This window comes from Monodon monoceros, unplaced genomic scaffold (assembly GCF_005190385.1).
Source record: "Monodon monoceros isolate NGI ecotype Baffin Bay Population unplaced genomic scaffold, NGI_Narwhal_1 Super_Scaffold_2, whole genome shotgun sequence".
NCBI classification, from domain to species: Eukaryota; Metazoa; Chordata; class Mammalia; order Artiodactyla; family Monodontidae; genus Monodon; species Monodon monoceros.
Genome location: NW_021703776.1, coordinates 68465265 through 68485123, shown reverse-complemented (window position 1 = coordinate 68485123; position 19859 = coordinate 68465265). Strand labels below are relative to the sequence as shown.

The following is a 19859-nucleotide window of genomic DNA, read 5'->3' as shown; positions in this document are numbered from 1 at the left end:
AATGTTGGACTTGTCAGACAAAGACTTTAAATCAGGCAATAAGAATATGTGTAAAGAATTAAGGAAAACCATGTCTAAAGAATCAAAAAAAGGTATGAGAATAATATCTTATAAAAAAGAGGATACTAATAAAAAACAGAAATTAAAAAAAACATACAAATCTGGAGATGAAATGTACAGTAACTGAAATGAAAAATTCACTAGAAGGTCTCAAAAGAAAAACTGAACTGGCAGAACAAAGAACCAATGAACTTGAAGATAAATTTAGATTTTCTAGTCTGTGGAACAGAAGAAAAAAGAATGAAGAAAAATAAATTTGAGCCTCAGACACCATCCCATCTACCAATATCTGTATAATAGGATTCCCAAAAGGCAAAGAAAGATAGGGGAAGAAAGAATATTTGAAGAAATAATGGCCAAAAACTTCCCAAATTTGACGGAAAACATTAATCCAAACAGAAGAAGCCCAATAAACTTCAAGTATAATAAATCAGAGAGACCCATACCAAGAAAAAATATGAAGATGAAATCAAGACAGGTCCCAGATAACAAAACCTGAGAAACTTCACTGCTAACAGACCTGCCCAACAAGAAACTAAAAGAAGTCCTTTGGGCTAAAATGAAAGGATGCTAGATAGTAACTCAAACATACATAAAGAAAGGATGCTAGATAGTAACTCAAACATACATAAAGCTCCAGTAAAAGTAATTACACAGTCAAATGTAAAAGGCAGTATTAAATGAATTATTGTTTACAAATCTTTTCTTCCCATATCTGATGTAAAAATAACTGCATGAAGTAACGATTTTAAAGACATGTTAATGAGCTTATAATGTATAAAGATGTAGTTTGTATGAAAACAATAGCACAAAGGAGTGGGGAAAGAGCTAGCTACGTTGGAGCAAAGTTTTTGTATACTGTTGAAATTACGTTGGTATTAATCTGAACTCAATTGTTTTAAGTTAAAATGTTAGGGGCTTCCCTGGTGGCACAGTGGTTGGGAGTCCGCCTGCCAATGCAGGGGACATGGGTTTGGGCCCTGGTCTGGGAGAATCCCACATGCCATGGAGCAGCTAGGCCCATGAGCCACAACTGCTGAGCCTGCGTTCTAGAGCTTGCGAGCCACAACTACTGAGCCCTTGTGCCACAGCTACTGAGGCTGCATGCCTAGAGCCCGTGCTCCACAACAAGAGGCCACCGCAATAAGAGGCCTGCATACCACAATGAAGAGTAGCCCCCGCTCGCTGCAACTAGAGAAAGCCCATGCGCAGCAACGAAGGCCCAGTGCAGCCAAAAATAAATAAATTTATAAAAAAATAAATAAAATGTTAATTGTAATCTCCAGTGAATTGTAGTGGATAGTGAATGGGCCACTAAGAAAATAACTCAAAAAATATAGTAAAAGAAACAAAGGAATAAAAATGGTACATTAGAAAATATCTATTTAACAAAAAAGAAGGCAGTAATGGAGGGGAGAAATAAAAAAAAGAAACTTAAAACATAAAACAAACAGCAAAATGGTCTAAGTAATCCCATCTCATCAGTAATTACATTAAACATAAATTAGACACTCCAACCAAAAAGCAGAGATTAGCAGAATGGATTAAAAAACATGATCCAACTATATGCTGTTTACAGGAGACACATTTTAGATTAAGATTGAAAGAAATAGCTTCATACATTCCAGAGTCAAAAGTGTATAGGAGAGGGGAGATAGATGTAGGATAGCAAGAAAGTACTTATTCTTCTATCCTTATCATTAACCCATGTCCTTTGTCTTTCTATTCTTTTTATGTCCCTAGGCTGGGAGGACACAAATATAATCCCAAAGTACTGCTAATAAAGTACATAGCTGGAATCAGGTTATATCTTTAATCTTTTATTATAAACTGACCTTTTCATAAACAAGAACTGCAGAAGGGGACATTTTATAAAAATGAGATGCTGCTTATCTTTGTCATTGGTTAATTTCTTAAAAATTTCATTTATTAGAGAACAATGACATAGTCAATCAAAACTACTGAGGAGTTCACTTAATTCCCATGTCACCCCAGTCAACAGAGAATACAGATACAGGTAGAAAAGGAGGATTATATTAGGAATTATAGGAGCACCAATATTCAGTAAGTTGAAATACCAATATTATCAGAATTTCATATCATATGGACACATACTTCAAATCACATCAGTCCCTACATTTATCATAAAAACTTAAGCTTTATATAAATATAAAATATTTTTATAAAATAAACTTTATATAAATATAAAAATATTTATAGCTTTTTAATACTAGAGATTCTTAATAATAATCACACGTCTCCTCACTAGGTTAATAGTTTTAACATAAAATCAGAAACAACATGCTAAAAAGAAGTAGCAATGCTTGGTAAACTTTTTGATAGTGAGGTAGTCCTCACTGCCATCCTCATAAAGCCCTTTGAAACTGACAGGGTTAGAGCATAATTAGTGACCTTGGCACAGATTTTTCTCCATGCTAACTGATTCTATATGAGAATCAAATCTTCATCACTGGTGTTTTCAACATTGATGCTTCATCCAAACCCTTTTCTAAATTCAAACAAATAGCTACCCTCTCCTCTTCAATGTTCTTCAGGCAACGATGTCAGTTTGTGCTAGGCTTTTCTTTTTTTTTTAGAAACTAAAGACTGCTTTCATTCAAGTGGGTGGGAGAATGATATTTTTCTGATTGTCCATTGTATGCTGTCACTGAAACTATTCCCATTTCCTAGAGGTTACAACTTCATGACTTATATTTAAGTGAATGTACATTTGTAAATATTACTGTTGCATAAAAAGAAATTTGTCTGATTTTTGTCCCTGGTTCCAGGCACTGAGCTTCAAAAATCCTTGGAATTTCTCTATGATCAGATTACCTTTGCTAATACAGTGACTTGTGGTAGGCCTCTAGAAAGCTTCAGGATGGGGATTGGTTACCAGAAAGGCTAACAATGTGATCAAAGGGTTGGGACTTAGAGCCACACTGACCTCCAGAAAGGAGAGAGGGGCCGGAGATTAAGTTCAATAATTAAATCAATCATGCTTACATAATGAAGCATGTAAAAATTCTGGATACCAAAACTCAGTGAAGATTCTTGGTTGGTAAATACACTGATGTGCCAGGAAGATGATATATCCTGATTCTTTGAGGAGAAGGCATAGAAGCTCTGTGTTCAAGACCCATCCAGACCCTGCTCTATGTGTCTCTTCATTTAACTGTTCCTCATCTGTACCCTTTATGATAAACACTTTCCTGAGTTTTGTGAGCCATTCTAGTGAATTAATGAACCTATGCAAATTATTGGTGGGTAGCCATGAATTCGTAGCCAGTTGGTCAAAAGTGCAGGTGTCCCGGGGAACCCATAAACTTGTGGCTGGTGTCTGAAGTGCGGGCAGGCTTGTTGGGGATGATGCCCTTAAACCTGTAGAGTCTGATGCTAACTCTGGGTGGTTAGCATTAGAACTGAATTACAGTACACCAGTTGGTTTTGGGCCAGTTGGGGTTGGTGACAAAATTACCAATTCCCCATTTTTTCCCCCTTAGATCTTTATCATTTTTAATGTTCAAAAGTGAAACACCAAAAACTGCTAAAGGATTTTTTTTTGTCCACTTAGCTCAGCATTTGGGATCTTAGATCCCCAGCCAGGGATCAAACCTGTGGCTCCTGCAGTAGAAGCACAGAGCCTTAACCACTGGACTGAGGGAAGTCCCAGCCAAAGGTTTAGCATTAACAGGTTAATACAGAAGGGCACGTCTGTTGTAGTTTGCTGCACGTGGTCTTGCCTGTCAGACAATTTAAAAAGCCCTATAACATTAAACACAATTCTATTTCTGGCATCTAAAAAATTTATCCCCCTACTCTGCTTAGAGCAACTACATTCCATCTTTGATGTCCGGTTGATTAAAAAAAAATTACTGTGGATATATGAAAGGGTTCTGAGCCAATGCATAGAACTTAGTCTATATAGCCATTGTGGATGTTTTGGTAAGTCTTCAGATGAAAAACAGTAAAATTTAAAGACATATATAATTGCTACCTGTTTCCGAGGAATTCCTCATTGCAAAACATACAACTGCCTTGAAAATTGTTATCATTTCGCTCTTGTTGCTGTTGTTCCAGAATTTCTTTCTGTAAAATAGAAACACAGATATATGATATTATCTTTAATAAATCCATAGTTAGCTAATGAAAAATGTCATAGTCTGGATGGGAGGAAATTGGGGTAGAAGCATAAAAGGAAGTATGCGAACACTGATGATATTTTGAATTTCTCCATTCCTGTCCTTGTACCTAAACTCCAAGTCTATACTGTTAAATGCCAGACAACATACCATTAGGATAGCTATGTAGGAAACTTGAAGTCAATAGGGTCTCACCATCCTTCACTACTCTGTCCTTCCTCCTGTCTTTATTAATCATCTCCCAACCTCACTCTCTTCCAAAAGCAAAAATGTGCTCCTTTCTGTAATTCTCAGTTTAGTTTGTAATCAAGTTCTGATCAATTTTTCACTTGGACTGTCTTTCATATTACTTCTCTCCACCATTCCCAATGCCATCACCCTGAATCCAGTCTTTAATCAGTCATTATGAGATTACTATAAGTAAGTCTCTTAGAGGGTCTGCCTTATTTCAATCCTTTTTTTCTATCATATCCATCCTCTCTTTTGTTGCTAGAAAAACTTCTTAAAATTATTTTCATGTACAATTACCCTGTTACTCTCCGACTCAAATAATTTAAAATATACATTGGTAACACCCTATTCTAATCATGGTGGTTCTTCTACACATTGTTTTTCCATGAGGTAATTTTATTTCTCTTTGCTTTTTCCCTCTTATAAATATTAGCTGTTCTTTAAGGACCAACTTGATTCCCATTTCTGCCATGTAGTCATTTCTGGGCTACAATACAATAGTTAAGAGCTCAGACTCTGAAACATCAAATAGAACTAGATTTGAATCTGGCTCTCACCTGTACTCAATATTTTATTTAACATCTTTAATACTCAATTTTCTCAATTTTAAGATGGAAATGAAAATATTACCTCATAGCATTGTTTATAGGATTAGATCAGAAATTTATGTACAGAATTCAAATTGTGCATGTGTATGGTCAAGCCACTCAAGACGGCTGTTCTCTTGCTCTCTGTACATCCCCTGACCAACCAGTGCCTGCTTCACCTATACCCTACGCACATGACTGACCTTCCTGTGTACTTGCCCCAGGCCCCAGCTAGTGATTGTTCTCATCAAAGGGGCGCTGAGGGGTGTGCCTCTCTACTGGTTTCCCTGGTAACTAATGAGCTCACCTGATGTCAATTCCCCAATAACTGGTAACTTGCTTTACCATCATCTCTTTTGCTTGCTTTTATCTTCTAAATGGATATGAAAACTCTTTGAAATTAAAAGAAAGTCTTTATGCTGTTCTTATTTTACACCTGCATACGACTCTCCAGCTATTCTTATAACATGAAGCTCAAAGCACGAACTTCATAAAGTTTATTGCTGATTCTGTAGGACAGCATAAAAAATGAGCTTGTATAATCTAGAAGCTTAACAAATTCCATGTGGCATTTCTGGAAATGTATCACCAAACATTTAGAAATATTAATCCACTGAAGAAAAAAATTAAGAATCTGCCAGGATAAAAATCAATTCAATCAACTTCTGGTTTCAGCCATGATGAAATAATGGATATAACACTTCTCCTCCCCTTGTAAACTACTGTAAAACCAACTGCTTCATATATCTTACCTTTTTTCAGAAAATGTATAATAGGGACTTCGCTGGTGGCTCAGTGGTTAAGAATCCGCCTGTCAGTGCAGGGGACAAAGGTTCGAGCCCTGGTCCAGGAAGATCCCACATACCGTGGAGCAGCTAAGCCCGTGCGCCACAACTACTGAGCCTGCGCTCTAGAACCCGCGAGTGACAACTACCGAGCCTACGTGCCATAACTACTGAAGCCTGTGTGCCTAGAGTCTGTGCTCCGCAACAAGAGAAGCCACCAGTGAGAAGCCCACACACGACGAAGAGTAGACCCCACTCACCGCAACTAGAGAAAGTCCACGCGTAGCAACGAAGACCCAACACAGCCCCCCCCTCCACCACACAAAAAGAAAATGGACAATAGCACATGGCTGTGATTGATGAGTAAAAAAATAATACATTGCCAGTTTTCTGTTGGGTAGTGTTTTCCAAATTGCAACATAGGGAAGTTAAACCCAAATGAAGGTTATGTATCTACCTCACTTGGTGTAGAAGAAAAAGAAGACTGGCATTCAGGATACAAAAGCAAGGGGAATTTGTGGGACAAGGTACTAGAAAGAAGAGAGCTGCAGAGGAGGAGCTCAAGAAACCTGGACTGGGATTCTTTTTACCTTGGTCCAAATACTGAGCTGTACATGTATAGGGCAGAACTCTGTGAGACTTTACAAAGGAGTTGCCAGGGTCTGTGAAGATTCTGGAAATTACAGCACTGGAATATGTTGGAGCTTTGACATACAGAATGGAGACACCTTGCTCAACACTTCAGGCACACAGCAAATATAAAAGAACACTGTTTACCTCATGAAGTTTAGGGCTTTATGCTGGCAGCAAGTGGATAGATAAAAGCAAAAGAAATAAAGGGAGTAAGGTTGATGTATCAGACAATTTTAATTATTGCTTTTTCTTTTTTTGCAGTACGCGGGCCTCTCTCACTGTTGTGGCCTCTCCCGTTGTGGAGCACAGGCTCCGGATGCGCAGGCTCAGCGGCCATGGCTCACAGGCCTAGCCGCTCCGCGGCATGTGGGATCTTCCCGGACCGGGGCATGAACCCATGTCCCCTGCATCGGCAGGCGGACTCTCAACCACTGCGCCACCAGGGAATTATTGCTTTTTAAGTTTAAGTGAATCTTACATAAAAACTGAAAGTGACAGTAAAAGTCAAATTAAAGGAAAACCGAACTTTTACAAACGTATAGTTCGACTAAAAAAGAGAAAACACGGTTCAGAGCTCTATATTTACAACTTTGGTAGCAGCAAAACCAAAAACCCAATAGATAAAGCTCTTGATAAAGATCACTATAAACATCCCACAGTAAGGCTGAGCAATACTTTCTCTGTCTGCTCCTGTTTTCAGCTTACAAGACCTGTTAATGCTTATTAAAAATCATCATCTCATATTTCTCAGGCTGGTGATGATATAACCCAAAGTTGGCTAAAGAAAAATCTTATTCAACTTAATATTTCCTTGGTTTTGACTCAGCACAAATATAACAGATTTGTGAGTCTAAACCAGAGTGATACTGAGCCATCTACAGTTTTCTTTGGCCAAATTTAAGTTTTATCAGTTGACCCTGTATTGCACAACCTGAGTGTAGACACCTGAAGTTGTGTATAAATTGATTCTTCTTAGGAGAGCCTAATTTACATTTTGGTGAATTAGAAGGAGCATGGAGTAGACAGGGCACTAAAGCAAGAAGCCACTTTTTTTAAAAAAAATTAATTTATTTTTGGCTGTGTGCGGGTTTCTCTAGTTGCAGCGAGCAGGGGCTACTCTTCGTTGTGGTGCGTGGGCTTCTCATTGCGGTGGCTTCTCTTGTTACGGAGCACAGGCTCTAGGCGTGAAGCCTTCAGTAGTTGTGGCACGTGGGCTCATAGAGCGCAGGTTCAGTAGTTGTGGCTCATGGGCTTAGTTGCTCCATGGCATGTGGGATCTTCCCGGACCAGGGCTCGAACCTGTGTCTCCTGCATTGGCAGGCGGATTTCTAACCACCGCGCCACCAGGGAAGTCCCCAAGAAGCCACTTTTTAATGGCAAGTAACTAAAACCACGCTGTTCTTTTGTTCGCATTCTGGAGCTTGTCTCACATAGTGATGAGGTGGCACTGTGAATTCTCTGCTAGTTTATCTGCACTACCTACAACCACAGTAAGAGAGACAAGGGCTCTAGAGTACCTGTGTCGTCCCTAATCTGGCAGGTTCCATACAACTCCTTTCATTTTTATCTAAGTTCATTCTTTCACGATCTGCCTTCTGTTCACTGCACAAACTCTTTTTAAACTCTTTCCCAGACCTTCTGCCAAGGGGAGCTACTTAAACCATTTGTTGTTTCACCTCTGCTTTCTGTTTATTTCATGTGCATAAGACTTTTCTCATTTTAATAACATCAATGTAAGAAAGAGTTCTATAATTGGGAAAAATGTACATGGCCACCAGGTAGTTCAGCTTTGGATTCTCTGCTGCAACTGTTCAGCTCCAACTTGTATTCTTGCCATATTTGACTCTTGTCGTTGCAATAACATGAATACTCTACCTATTCCTTCTTGGCTATTTTCCTGTCTCCCCATTAACATATTCTATTTCTACTAACCACATCTAACCTCTCCAGTAAGATTTCCTTCTGACCAATGCTGCTCAGTACCGGCATTTTAGAATTTGAGAACTGAAAGGGACCTCATGAAACTACGGACTAACTCCCTATAAAGAGATGTTAGGGTGACCTGTTTAAAGCTACAAAGCTACTTGGTGCCATATCTGGATACATTTGCTTTTTTTTTTCTCATAACATACCCACTGTAGCATATCTAGACACGTAGCATATAACAATAACCTTTCTATTTAGTGAACAAACAAGTTCAGAATCCAGGGGATAGATATCTGGAAAGGTAGGGCAACATAAAAATCTTTCTTACAAAATATCCACGCAAAAACTTCATTTAGATCAGTCTTAGACGGATTACTTCTCAGCATTTGAGGCTTTAGAACATGGTAAAATAACAGGAGAGAAAATATATACAAATGTGATCATGACTTATTTCTGACAATTATAAAAAGAGGTATACTGGCTAAGTCGATTTTCTTGATCATAGAAATTTTAATTTGGTATTTAAAGGGTTAATAGTTTTACACAAAATGGTTTCCAAGACACCTCTCATGTTTTCCCTGCTTTCAAAACTTGAGATATGATCTAACCTTTTCTGTATGATGTAGGGTCCTTGCTATGAACAATTACTACTATATTGTGCTATAACGTATCAATTTACTTTCAGGATCTCTTTGTCCCTACAAATGACTCTAAACTGTTGTGCTCTTCTGGTTGGCCTTCCTTCTCACTCTTTTATGGTCATCACTGTCAGTGAGTCTACTTCTGTACCCACCAACTGGCTCTGCCATCTACACCTCCTTTTCATTTGCTATCCTCTGCATAGACCTCCTGTTTTTCTCCTTAAACTAGAACAAGATTATAGGAATTCCTAAAATCCAGCTAAAGAAAAATAGATAATCAAATTCTATGGATAAAATTAAGTCAAATTTGTTTGGTATCTGAGAAAGAGTAGCTCCCAGTATTTGGATGGGCTTTGTGGAAGTTATTTTTACCTCATAGGGATGCTTTTTCTCTGATTTCTGTCCTCTGTGCTATTTGGATCTACTGAGGTTACCAGATACCAGATGGACAGATTTATAGGAAAGACTTTCCCTGTACACACACATTTAAAAAGTATGTTTATCCAAAGCATGTCCAGAGAGATGGAAGTCAAAATCTGATTGTAAATGGACCTTAAAAAAAAAAACCTAGTATATAAATATGTAATGACTATATCTGAAAGTGAAACAATTAGAACTGGTACTTAAAGTAACATGAAATAGCTCCCTGTTTTCTACTGAATAAAATCCACAATCTTTAGAATGGCATTCACATTGCTTTGTACCTGATTCTACTCTAGGTTTTTAAAAGCCTTCTCTTGCATTGCTTCTCCATATAAACTCTGTTACAGGGAAAAACAAGAACATCTGCTATAATCTGTGTATTACTCTTCTCAATAGCAGTTCTCAATTACTTATTGTGATTCCTCAGGCCACTCAATGGTCTGGAGTAACTGTTCTCTCTTTTTTTCATCCATCTTTGCCAACTGGAGTTCTCTTCCCTAATCCTTCAGAGCTCAGTTCAAACACTACATCTCTGTGGTGAGTGGGAACAACAACTGATGGGGACTCAGGACATGTGTATTCTTGTCCTGGTTTTGTGACTAACTAGCTCTAAATGTGGCCTTAAGTGTGCCACTTCTCTAGGACTTTGGTTCTGGTGATCTCTAAATTGCTTCTGAAACATTCTACAAATCATAAAGTGGACTGACCCTGACCACTTCTGTGCTAGAAGTATCTTCTTTTGCCACCACAGTATGTAGTGTTCCATAGACATCTATATTGCTTGGTCTTCAAGAAAACTATGTCCCAACCATCTCTACTAGGAGAACATGGAGCTTCTTTATGTCACATGTACACAATTTATTACAGTAGAGTCTTAATAATACATGATAACTACATTTACACCCCCAGTGCAACAACATACACACTACAAATGTGAATGCTCTCCTGAAAATCAAAATGAAATTCTCAAAGGAGACGAGTTTATAAAACAATTGATTATCTCTTACTCATATAGGACTGGCACTTCATATAGACTATAAAATGGAGAGCTTTCCACAGCAATAGTAAGTTGATATTTATTTAAACAAAGATAATAGCCTACTGTATATGTAAACTATCCTAAAAAATGGAATTTATTATTGGTTATTAATTTAAAAGTTCTAAAGTAGCTGTTTTTTTTAAAAAACTCACAACTGATCATTTTTAGAAATATAAAGAGTTACATACAGAATTTTAGATTGCTATGGGATAGGAATTTGGAGAACAAGTTTTTACTTTTTTTCACTTAAACGCTTTCATTTTAATACAGTATATATACTTTTAATAAGTATATATCTTAAAAGCATAATTATCAATTCATGTTTCTAAGATGACTTTTTGAGAGAAACAGGAGATGCAAGTCAAGATAAGGAAATGAACTAGAATGATAATTATTAAATCCAACAATTAAGGAAACTAAGTATATTGAAGTAGAATGTTATTGTTTTATTCTTTAAACATATTAAGAAATAAAATAATGGCAACATACTCTCCCTCTTATCTACTCTAATAAAGCCTACTCTATGAAATGTCTGTCTGTACATTATAAAATAGGAAATTATTATTTCTTAATATAGGAACATGAAATATATAGATATACTTTTAGTCAAATTTTACTTATACATAAAATAAATCATGTGAAGATGAAAAAGAAATTATTTTAATTCTGCAACTATTATATTCTATAATAGCTTTCATCATCCTGTTGTAATCAATTCAGTAAATTAAGAAGATAGTTCTCATTTATTTGTTGAAATTGGCTTTGCTGACAGTTATGTCATGATATGCCAAACGAGTTAGTAAACCCGGAAGCTATTCAAGTCATGTAACTCTGTCAGTGTCTCTTATTTTCTTACCACTTTTTATTATGAAAAATTTCACAAACAGGAAAGTTGAAAGACTAGTACAATGAACATTCCTATACTCAATATATATATTCAATAATTGTTCACATTTCACCACAGCTTCCCTCTCTTTTCACACAAACACAGACACACACACACACACACACTATACACATATATATTTACCACTAAACATCTTTTGTTTTGTTGAATCATTTGAAAGTAAGAGAGTGAGCTGCAGACCTCATGACACTTCACTCAAATACTTCAGCATCCCTCTTCTAATAAGGACTCTCTCCTATATACAACCACGGTGCCACTATCATTATACCTAAGAAAATCAATAATAATTCCAAAATAGTATGTAACATCCAGGCAATATTTAAATTTCTTCAACTGTCCCAAGAATGTCTTTTAATGTTCTTCTCTTCCCCAACTCCCACCAAGACCATCATCGGTTCACACATTTCATTTGGTTGTTGGGTGCCCTGCTGCCAAATCTTTGTCCCCCTCCCCTTCCTCTTAAAAAAAATCTTTTTTTCATCCATCCGATTCCCCCACTCTCTAAATCATAAGCCACCAAATAACTAACCAGCCTGGGACTTAGGCTCTGAAGTCTGGTAAAGGGAAACTTTTCCCAACTCAATAATGGTCTTCTAAAGTATATGGATGACTGCTAGGAAAACCTTGTTAATTTTACTACTTTTATGTAATGTACCCCACCAGATAAAAAGCTTGCCAAGGGGCAGAACTGCTTGGTTCATCTTTGTAGTCCCTACTGTGCCTCACCGACAGGAGTAAGCAATAACTGTTGAATGGAAGTGCTCTGTTTCCTATGGTCTCTACTTCCTCAGACCCCTTGAACAGTCAGGAGGAATCTAGGTAAAAGAGAGCCACATCACCACTATGTCCCTCCACCCTTAATCCCACTGCTGCTAACTTGGTATGATGTGACAAAACAACACTGAGCTTTAATGATTCTGTATTTCCTTCTTCTGTGGCACACATGTTGATTGCTGCTGATCAAGCGTTAGTGAGGAAGAAACTGGGTGGAAGACACTTGGGCAATCAGGAACAAATTTTTTTTCTTTCCTCCTGCCCTTCCTTCTTTTAAGCTTGGTATCTGATAGGATTAATCATAGCATATGTTTGAAGTCACTTATGAACAGAAAAATATAATATTAGGAGAACAATCCATATAAAGCATCACAAAGATGTGCAAATCCAAGCCACCATTTTTGTGCTTTTATTTTTCTAAAAAATCCCATGCTAGGTAGATATACTAGATTTTATTCATGGATTTACAGAATAGAGGGATGAAGAGAACGTCACAGATGTTATACGTTGGAACTTCTCAAAGCAGCTGACGAAATCAAATTTTCATTACAAAATAGGCTTGGATAAAAACCATAGCTGTAAGAATACAGCTGAGGTATTAGGCAAAGAGTCATAATAACAAGCTGTATGTTTATGTAATTGGTTTAAAATGTCAAGAATGGTAGCAAAGGGGTCAGTGCATAGTCTTTTATCTTTATTCATAAGCCGAAGCAGAGGAAACATTAATGAAACAGCAGACATAGCAGATGGCATGCAACACCGTCACAGGGGACTGACATATAGGTAGAAAATGAAATTTGTGAGTTAGGTTGGAAATTATAAAAATCATCCAATTTGGGAAAAAGTAATTTAGAAAATGTCAATTTATAAGTATTTGTACACAGGAAAGAAAAAACTGATGCTTAAATGACAAATCCAATGGAAACAGCTTGCATTAACATAAGGAAGTAAAACTAAGGCTGATGTTATTAATTACAGATATCAAAAACATTTTATTGATACTGACATATTAGAGTCACAATAGTTTCCTGGCTAAATGGCTGTATGAGTGACTATGAGAGAAAATCGCACACTCTAAAGGTTCCCTCCCAACCTAGCTCAAAGGCAGCAGCATGGCAGAACCTGCCAGGAATTCTCAGTCCAGGAGCCCAGTTGCCCTCCTCCAATAAAGAACACAACAAATCTCCCTAATAAAGGTAGAGCAGTGGACCAAAGGCTCCACAGAAGGGCAGGAGAACTCCTTATTCCTCCTGCTTTCTATTTCTAGAACCATGTATTATCTCTCAGGTATCTGGAATGATTTCATTTAAGTATTTCAGGTGATTACAAAACAATGTAGCATAAAAATGAGTAAAGGAAGAAAGAAAAATTCGTGTGGGATGGGCACATAAATTAAAGATAAAAAATAAAAAGAAGTATATGTGTACACGTATATACACACCCAAACCCACACATTCACACTTATAGGTGGGCCTCAAATTTGGCTATCAGCTTTCTTAGATGAGGGAAACAGATGGACAGGAGTTTGTGTAACAAAGAATTTGGCTGGCTTTGTCCCCTGTTCCTAGGACAACCTCTAAAGCCTTGGAATTTCTTGAGTGGCTGGAGTGTCTCTGTTATTCCTGGTGGGCCCTTTGACTCCACCTGACAGTTTATGCTAATGAGATAACTCAGAATGGGGACTGCCATGCCACAAAGACCAACCATATGATTAGTGGGTTAGGGCTTTGAGCCACAGGATATCAGTCTGACTTCAGGAAGGGGAGGGGAACTTGAATTTGAGTTTAACCATGTGGTCAATTAGTCAATCAATCAAGCTTAAAGAAGTTTCATTAAAAACTCTGGACACCAAAGCTCAGATAAGCTTTCCTGGTTGCCAATACCGTGTGTATGACACACACGGATGTGCCAGAAGGGCAATACATCCCTGGGGAAAATGGGGACAATGGAAGCTTTGTGTTTGGGGCTCTCCCAAACCTCACCCTATGTACCTCTCTGGCTGGTTCTGATTTGGACCTATTTCTACAATAAAACTGTAATCATAAATGTACTGCTTTCCTGAGTTTTGTGAGTCATTACTGCAAATTAATGAAACTGAGGGTGTTAGTGGGAACCCCTTGAATTTGTAGCCAGCTGGTCAGAAGTGAAGGCGGCCTGGGGATCCCCCAACTTGTGGCTGATGTTTGGAGTGAGGATAGTCTTGTGAAGTCTGGCCTAACACTGGGAAGCTTGAAGTCATTGAAAATAAGTATACTATGTGATATAATGGGCAATATACCAAGAATAAATAGACCAAACAAGAAGGACTGTTTCTCATATTGATTCTCCAAAGCTGTTTCTTGTGCCAAAGCATATCCCAAAACTTAGTGAAAGCAACACAGAGGGGTGGGATAAGAACTGTCATGATGCAATACAGATACCTACTTCCTCTTGATTAGAGGTTGAGAGTTTAAGATTTCCTAGAAAAATTATGAACTTCCCTAAACAATTTTCCCTGAACATCGTTTTTATAAATATCGGTTGATAATATTCTTGACTTTGTCCTTCCAGTCAAGTAGCTGGAATGTTACTTTTCTAAGCTCTCACTTGGATGCAGAGCCACTGGACTTAGAAGGTAACCAGGAGACATCTGAGTTGACACTCTCTTATAAAAACTGCATAGTCCTAAACATGGACTGGAGTTGACATGGAAAGTCATTTAATTCTTTGTCAAAAATGACTCAAGGGGATAGCCACACACCAGACAAAAGAGTCCCCTAGAAAAATCATTTTAAATCCCTACCTCACCCTCCCAACACCAATTACTAGCCTCCAAAGTTGTACTTCATTTATCATGGTCACAATTTTTAACATGGATTAAATTTTAAGGAAGGTGTCACCAGTTGCCTAGCCCTGACTGGGTGGGTGAGTGGGGAGTTGTCAGGAATGTACTCAAAGAACACCTGACAGTGACTGACATAATTTGCTGGCATATACTCCAAAGACAAACTTCTAGCAAAATGTATACCAAGGTAACTAAATGTGGTAATTTACTGATACAATATTCACTGATACCTTGGTCAAAAGTCCAAGATTAGATACTAAACAATAACAGGTTTTAGAATTTATTTACGACAACTAGTTAGTAGAGCCAATTGTCTCTTTTAGTAGACAGATACATATGTATGTATATGTCTTCCTGAATTGTATGAAAAGAGGAAAAGCATCTACTTTAACCAAAAGTGGCACTTATTCACTAAGATATTAATTAAAATAAAGCAGAAGGAGGAAGAATTTCACTCTGCTTAGGATGAGGAAAGCCACAAGAGAATATCCTTACAATGAGAAAAAGGTGGATAATAAAAAACCCTAGAAAAACAAACAGAAAAACCCACACACAACTTTTTTTTAATTTTTGGCTGCGTTGGGTCTTTGTTGCTGCGTGCGGGTTTTCTCTGTTTGCGGCGAGCAGGGGTCACTGTCATTATACTCCAATATATGGATAAACTGTAACTTATTAAAGCATTGCCCTATTGTTGACCATTTGAGTTTCATGCAACTGATTTTTTTTTTTTTTTTTTGCGGTATGCGGGCCTCTCACTGTTGTGGCCTCTCCCGTTGCGGAGCACAGGCTCCGGACGCGCAGGCTCAGCGGCCATGGCTCATGGGCCCAGCCGCTCCGCGGCACGTGGGATCCTCCCGGACTGGGGCACGAACCCGTGTCCCCTGCATTGGCAGGCAGACTCTCAACCACTGTGCCACCAGGGAAGCCCTCATGCAACTTTTGATTGTTGTAGCTATAAGCTAAGCTGGGATAAATTTGTGCCAATAATGTTTGTCTTTTTTTTTTTTAATAAATTTATTTTTATTTTTGGCTGCATTGGGTCTTCATTGCTGCGTGCAGGCTTCCTCTAGTTGTGGTGAGCGGGGGCCGCTCTTCGTTGTGGAACGCGGGCTTCTCATTGCGGTGGCTTCTCTTGTTGCGGCGCACGGGCTCAAGGTGTGTGGGCTTCAGTAGTTGTGGCACATGGGCTCAGTAGTTGTGGCACATGGGCTCAGTAGTTGTGGCTCGTGGGCTCTAGAACGCAGGCTCAGCAATTGTGGTGCATGGGCTTAGTTGCTCTGCAGCATGTGGGATCTTCCCGGACCAGGGCTTGAACCCATGTCCCCTGCACTGGCAGGTGGATTCTTAACCACTGTGCCACCAGGGAAGCCCCACACAACTTATTTTGACTCCAAAAAGCTGAACTCAAAAGGTAACCAGACAAGGGACTTCCCTGGTGGTCCAGTGGGTAAGACTCTGTGCTCCCAATGCAGGGGGCCCGGGTTTGATCCCAGGTCAGGGAACTAGAGTCCTGCATGCATGATGTAACTAAAAGATCCTGCGTGCTGCAAAGAAGATCCTGCGTGTCACAAGTAAGACCTGGTGCAGCCTAAATAAATAAATAAAAATAAATAAATCTTAAAAAAAAAAAAAAAAAGGCAAAAAGACAAATTGAATTCCAAAAGGTGACAAGCTCTCTGAAGAGAGGCAGGGACTCAAGAACTATTTCACCTTTGGCAGAGCATGAGACGAAAAGGGCAAGTAGGAAGAAAACAGCTGAAATTTTAAAGAAGTTTTAAAGGCTAAGTCCCTGGGAGCCTTGGACACAAAAGGATCCAGCTCTTTTCCACAGGTTTCCTCCAAGTTTTCAGGAGAAAGACCGGGAGTAGGGCAAAGAAACATGAGGATGAGTTGCATGTAGAGGCAGGAATAACTGTATTAAAACAAGGATTATCAATGACACAATACAGTTTCTTAAAATACAATAAAACCCAGTGTTCTCAGCATTTTGAGATGAGGGAAACTTAAGTTTATGGCAATATCAAGACATCTTAAGTGAGTAAGAAAACACATGTCAATGACTAAAGAAAAACAGTAAAACAAGCCAGAGAGAAATTTCTTAACTGGATGATGATATACTCCCCCAAATCCATGAGATTTGATCTAATATCTCACCTTTTTGAAAGATATCAGTACATCCTACCCTTTTTTTTTTTTTTTCCGGTACGCAGGCCTCTCACTCTTGTGGCCTCTCCCGTTGCGGAGCACAGGCTCTGGACGCGCAGGCTCAGCGGCCATGGCTCACAGGCCCAGCCGCTCCACGTTATGTGGGATCTTCCCGGACCGGGGCACGAACCCGTGTCCCCTGCATCGGCAGGCGGACTCTCAACCACTGAGCCACCAGGGAAGCCCCATCCTACCCTTTTTGAAACTACAATGATAAAGGCAATTACCATCTGCTTGCTACTTAGGATACACAGTCAGTATATTTCTCCTACTTTGAATCTCCATGAGGTGGCTTTTGAAGAGTAAGGAAGAAACAGAATAGACCGAACATCTTTAAAAAATTAACTAGTGGAGAAAAAAATTATATAGACTTCTCATTTACATGGAATAGGTCATCACAATAAAAAAAAGAGAAGTTGAAATACAGAACAAAAAAAGCAAGAGTTAAACACGTGAGAGCTAGAAAAGCCTTATTTCTATTTGTATTAAAGATAAAAGGGAATCCAGCCTAGGCAAGAAGACGAGGACTTTTAAAAATGGAAAGGTGGCTATGGGAGACTGCAAAATAATTTACACTGAAGAAAAGAGAAGCTATCAGCATGGCATGGATCAGTATAGTATTATCTGTCCGAGGAAGTATTTTGCTGGCTAAACTCAAGCTCAGGTATAGCCCTATGTTTCTCTAAAGATAGAGGCAACTCCAAAAACACACTATCTTCAAGTGTTAAAAGAAAATATAAGCAGCTTAGGCCCAAAGGAATAAGAAATTCCTATCTATGACTGACCTAAGATAATAAGTAGATGAAAAAAATTCTTAGCAATGGAAACAGAACACTATTATTTGTTTACATATGTATTTATGTCCTGTTCATCCATTTTTATTAATTCTAAAAACTATTTTGAAAATGTCACATTTGCTTATAGAAGGAAGATCCAATTTGATAAAGAATCCCGATAGAGAAATGGTGCTTAGAGTTGGAAAACAGGAGTTTGAGATCCTCCCTTCCTATTTAATACATTATATAACTGTGGCCTTGAGCATATCTCCTAATATCTTCAAACTTGTTTTTCCATCTAAACAGAGATAATGATATTGCCTTAGTGATCTCACAGAGCCAGTGTATATAAAAAATGCCATGCAAAATTTAAGCTCTTGTTGAAGATGTTCAAAGTGGTAAACTTTAGGATTCAGTTTAATATTGTTTCAGACTGGGTTACATTTGTTTCCTAAATGGAAACATTAATTAATCTGAAGGTTAATATTACTCAGTGGACATTCTAGCTAACTTGATCTTTGTTGCACTGTTAATAATAATGTTACATTCAATGGGAAACATCGTCTTATATTTGGGAAAGTTACTGTAGGTGCAATTAGAAAATTTGTGCTACAAAGCTAGGAATTATGCAGGAAAGGTATAACGTTATACTTTATAAGTCACTGATATAATTTGATCCTTTATTAAAAATCTCTGAAATCTATACAGAAAAGTGGCACAAGGGAGAATAATCTTCTTAGTGGGAGATAGGTAATTTCATTTTGTTGTTTTATTGTCGGGGGAGGTGGGATATATGAAGTAGCAGTAAAAAAAAAACCAAAAAAACACTGTTTCTCTCTAGAGGATCAAATTGTTATATAGGTTAAAATTTTCATAAAATATTTATAGCTGTCATGAATGATCTCTCAAGCAGACATTTATAATAGTGATTAAAAAAACCCAGTTTGATGCAGCTAAATAGATGTTTCCCCTCGTCCCAGTTTAATTAAAAGTTATATCTTGCTCTGGGAGCTTATGACTGCCATTTATCTTCTACTGTAGGCAAATGTAAAAACTAGTATTTTTTTATGCTTAAGTGAAAAGTGTAACCCATGATTAAAGATGTCTGCCTCGGTTATTTCACCTCTCTTCCTTAAATCAAGGAGATCTGACTATACGGCTCTATAGAAATGCCACACAAATACTTCAGGATCAAATTTAAGTTAATACTTTATGAACAAGGCTCAGAAAAGATACAAAACTGAACATGACAGTCCCAACCATTAAGAGGCATCTAATCCAGTAAGAAAGAAAGATTTTAAAACAACTAACTATAATTGAAGAGCCAAGTAAAATACTGTATTAATAGAGTTTAGAAGAGGTTATTAATTCTGACTGGTGGCATCAGGAAGCTTTTGTGGAAAGTATGGTATTTGAACAATGTCTTGCGGCGTATGTTATTTACACAGGTGGGGCTGGCATTCCTGATTGATGACGCAGATTCCTGAAACCACCTAACAAACGAGTAACTGTGAGACAAGTAGTGTTTTCACGAGAGTACAATCTCTAGATGGGCAGGGGCTGTGGCTTATTTCCTCCATTGCTATATCAACAGAATTTAGAACAGTGTCTGGGGCAAGATAAATATTTATTAAATAAATGAATAAACTGGACCCTGGGTAATTGAAAGAAAAAATGGGAAAAGATACTGGAAATGCAGTTTGAGCCCAGAAAAGCTTAAGAATATGTAGATGAAAAAGACCACTGCAGGTTTTAGGAGAATAAAATGATCTGCTATGTATTTTAATATTAAAATCCTGGAGGCAATGCCAATTGATTAGAGAAGTGATTCCACCTACAAGGTAAAAGGCACTAGGAGTGCAAAGAAAAGGATGTATATGGGACTCAAAGGTGGAACTGATAGGAC

General features: G+C 38.0%; 1 protein-coding gene across 4 annotated transcripts in view; it reads right to left on the bottom strand.

Annotated features, from left to right (window-relative positions):
- Positions 1 to 19859, bottom strand: part of ZNF277 (zinc finger protein 277) — a 124812-nt gene that overhangs the window by 30651 nt on the left and 74302 nt on the right. For all 4 annotated transcript variants that reach the window (XR_003795276.1, XM_029233868.1, XM_029233869.1 and 1 more), the window contains exon 5: positions 4058 to 4149. Coding sequence is in view for 3 of the 4 variants with exons in the window: in XM_029233868.1 (XP_029089701.1) it covers positions 4058 to 4149 (92 nt within the window). In the remaining variant the exon portion in view is untranslated. The remainder of the gene's footprint in view (positions 1 to 4057; positions 4150 to 19859) is intronic.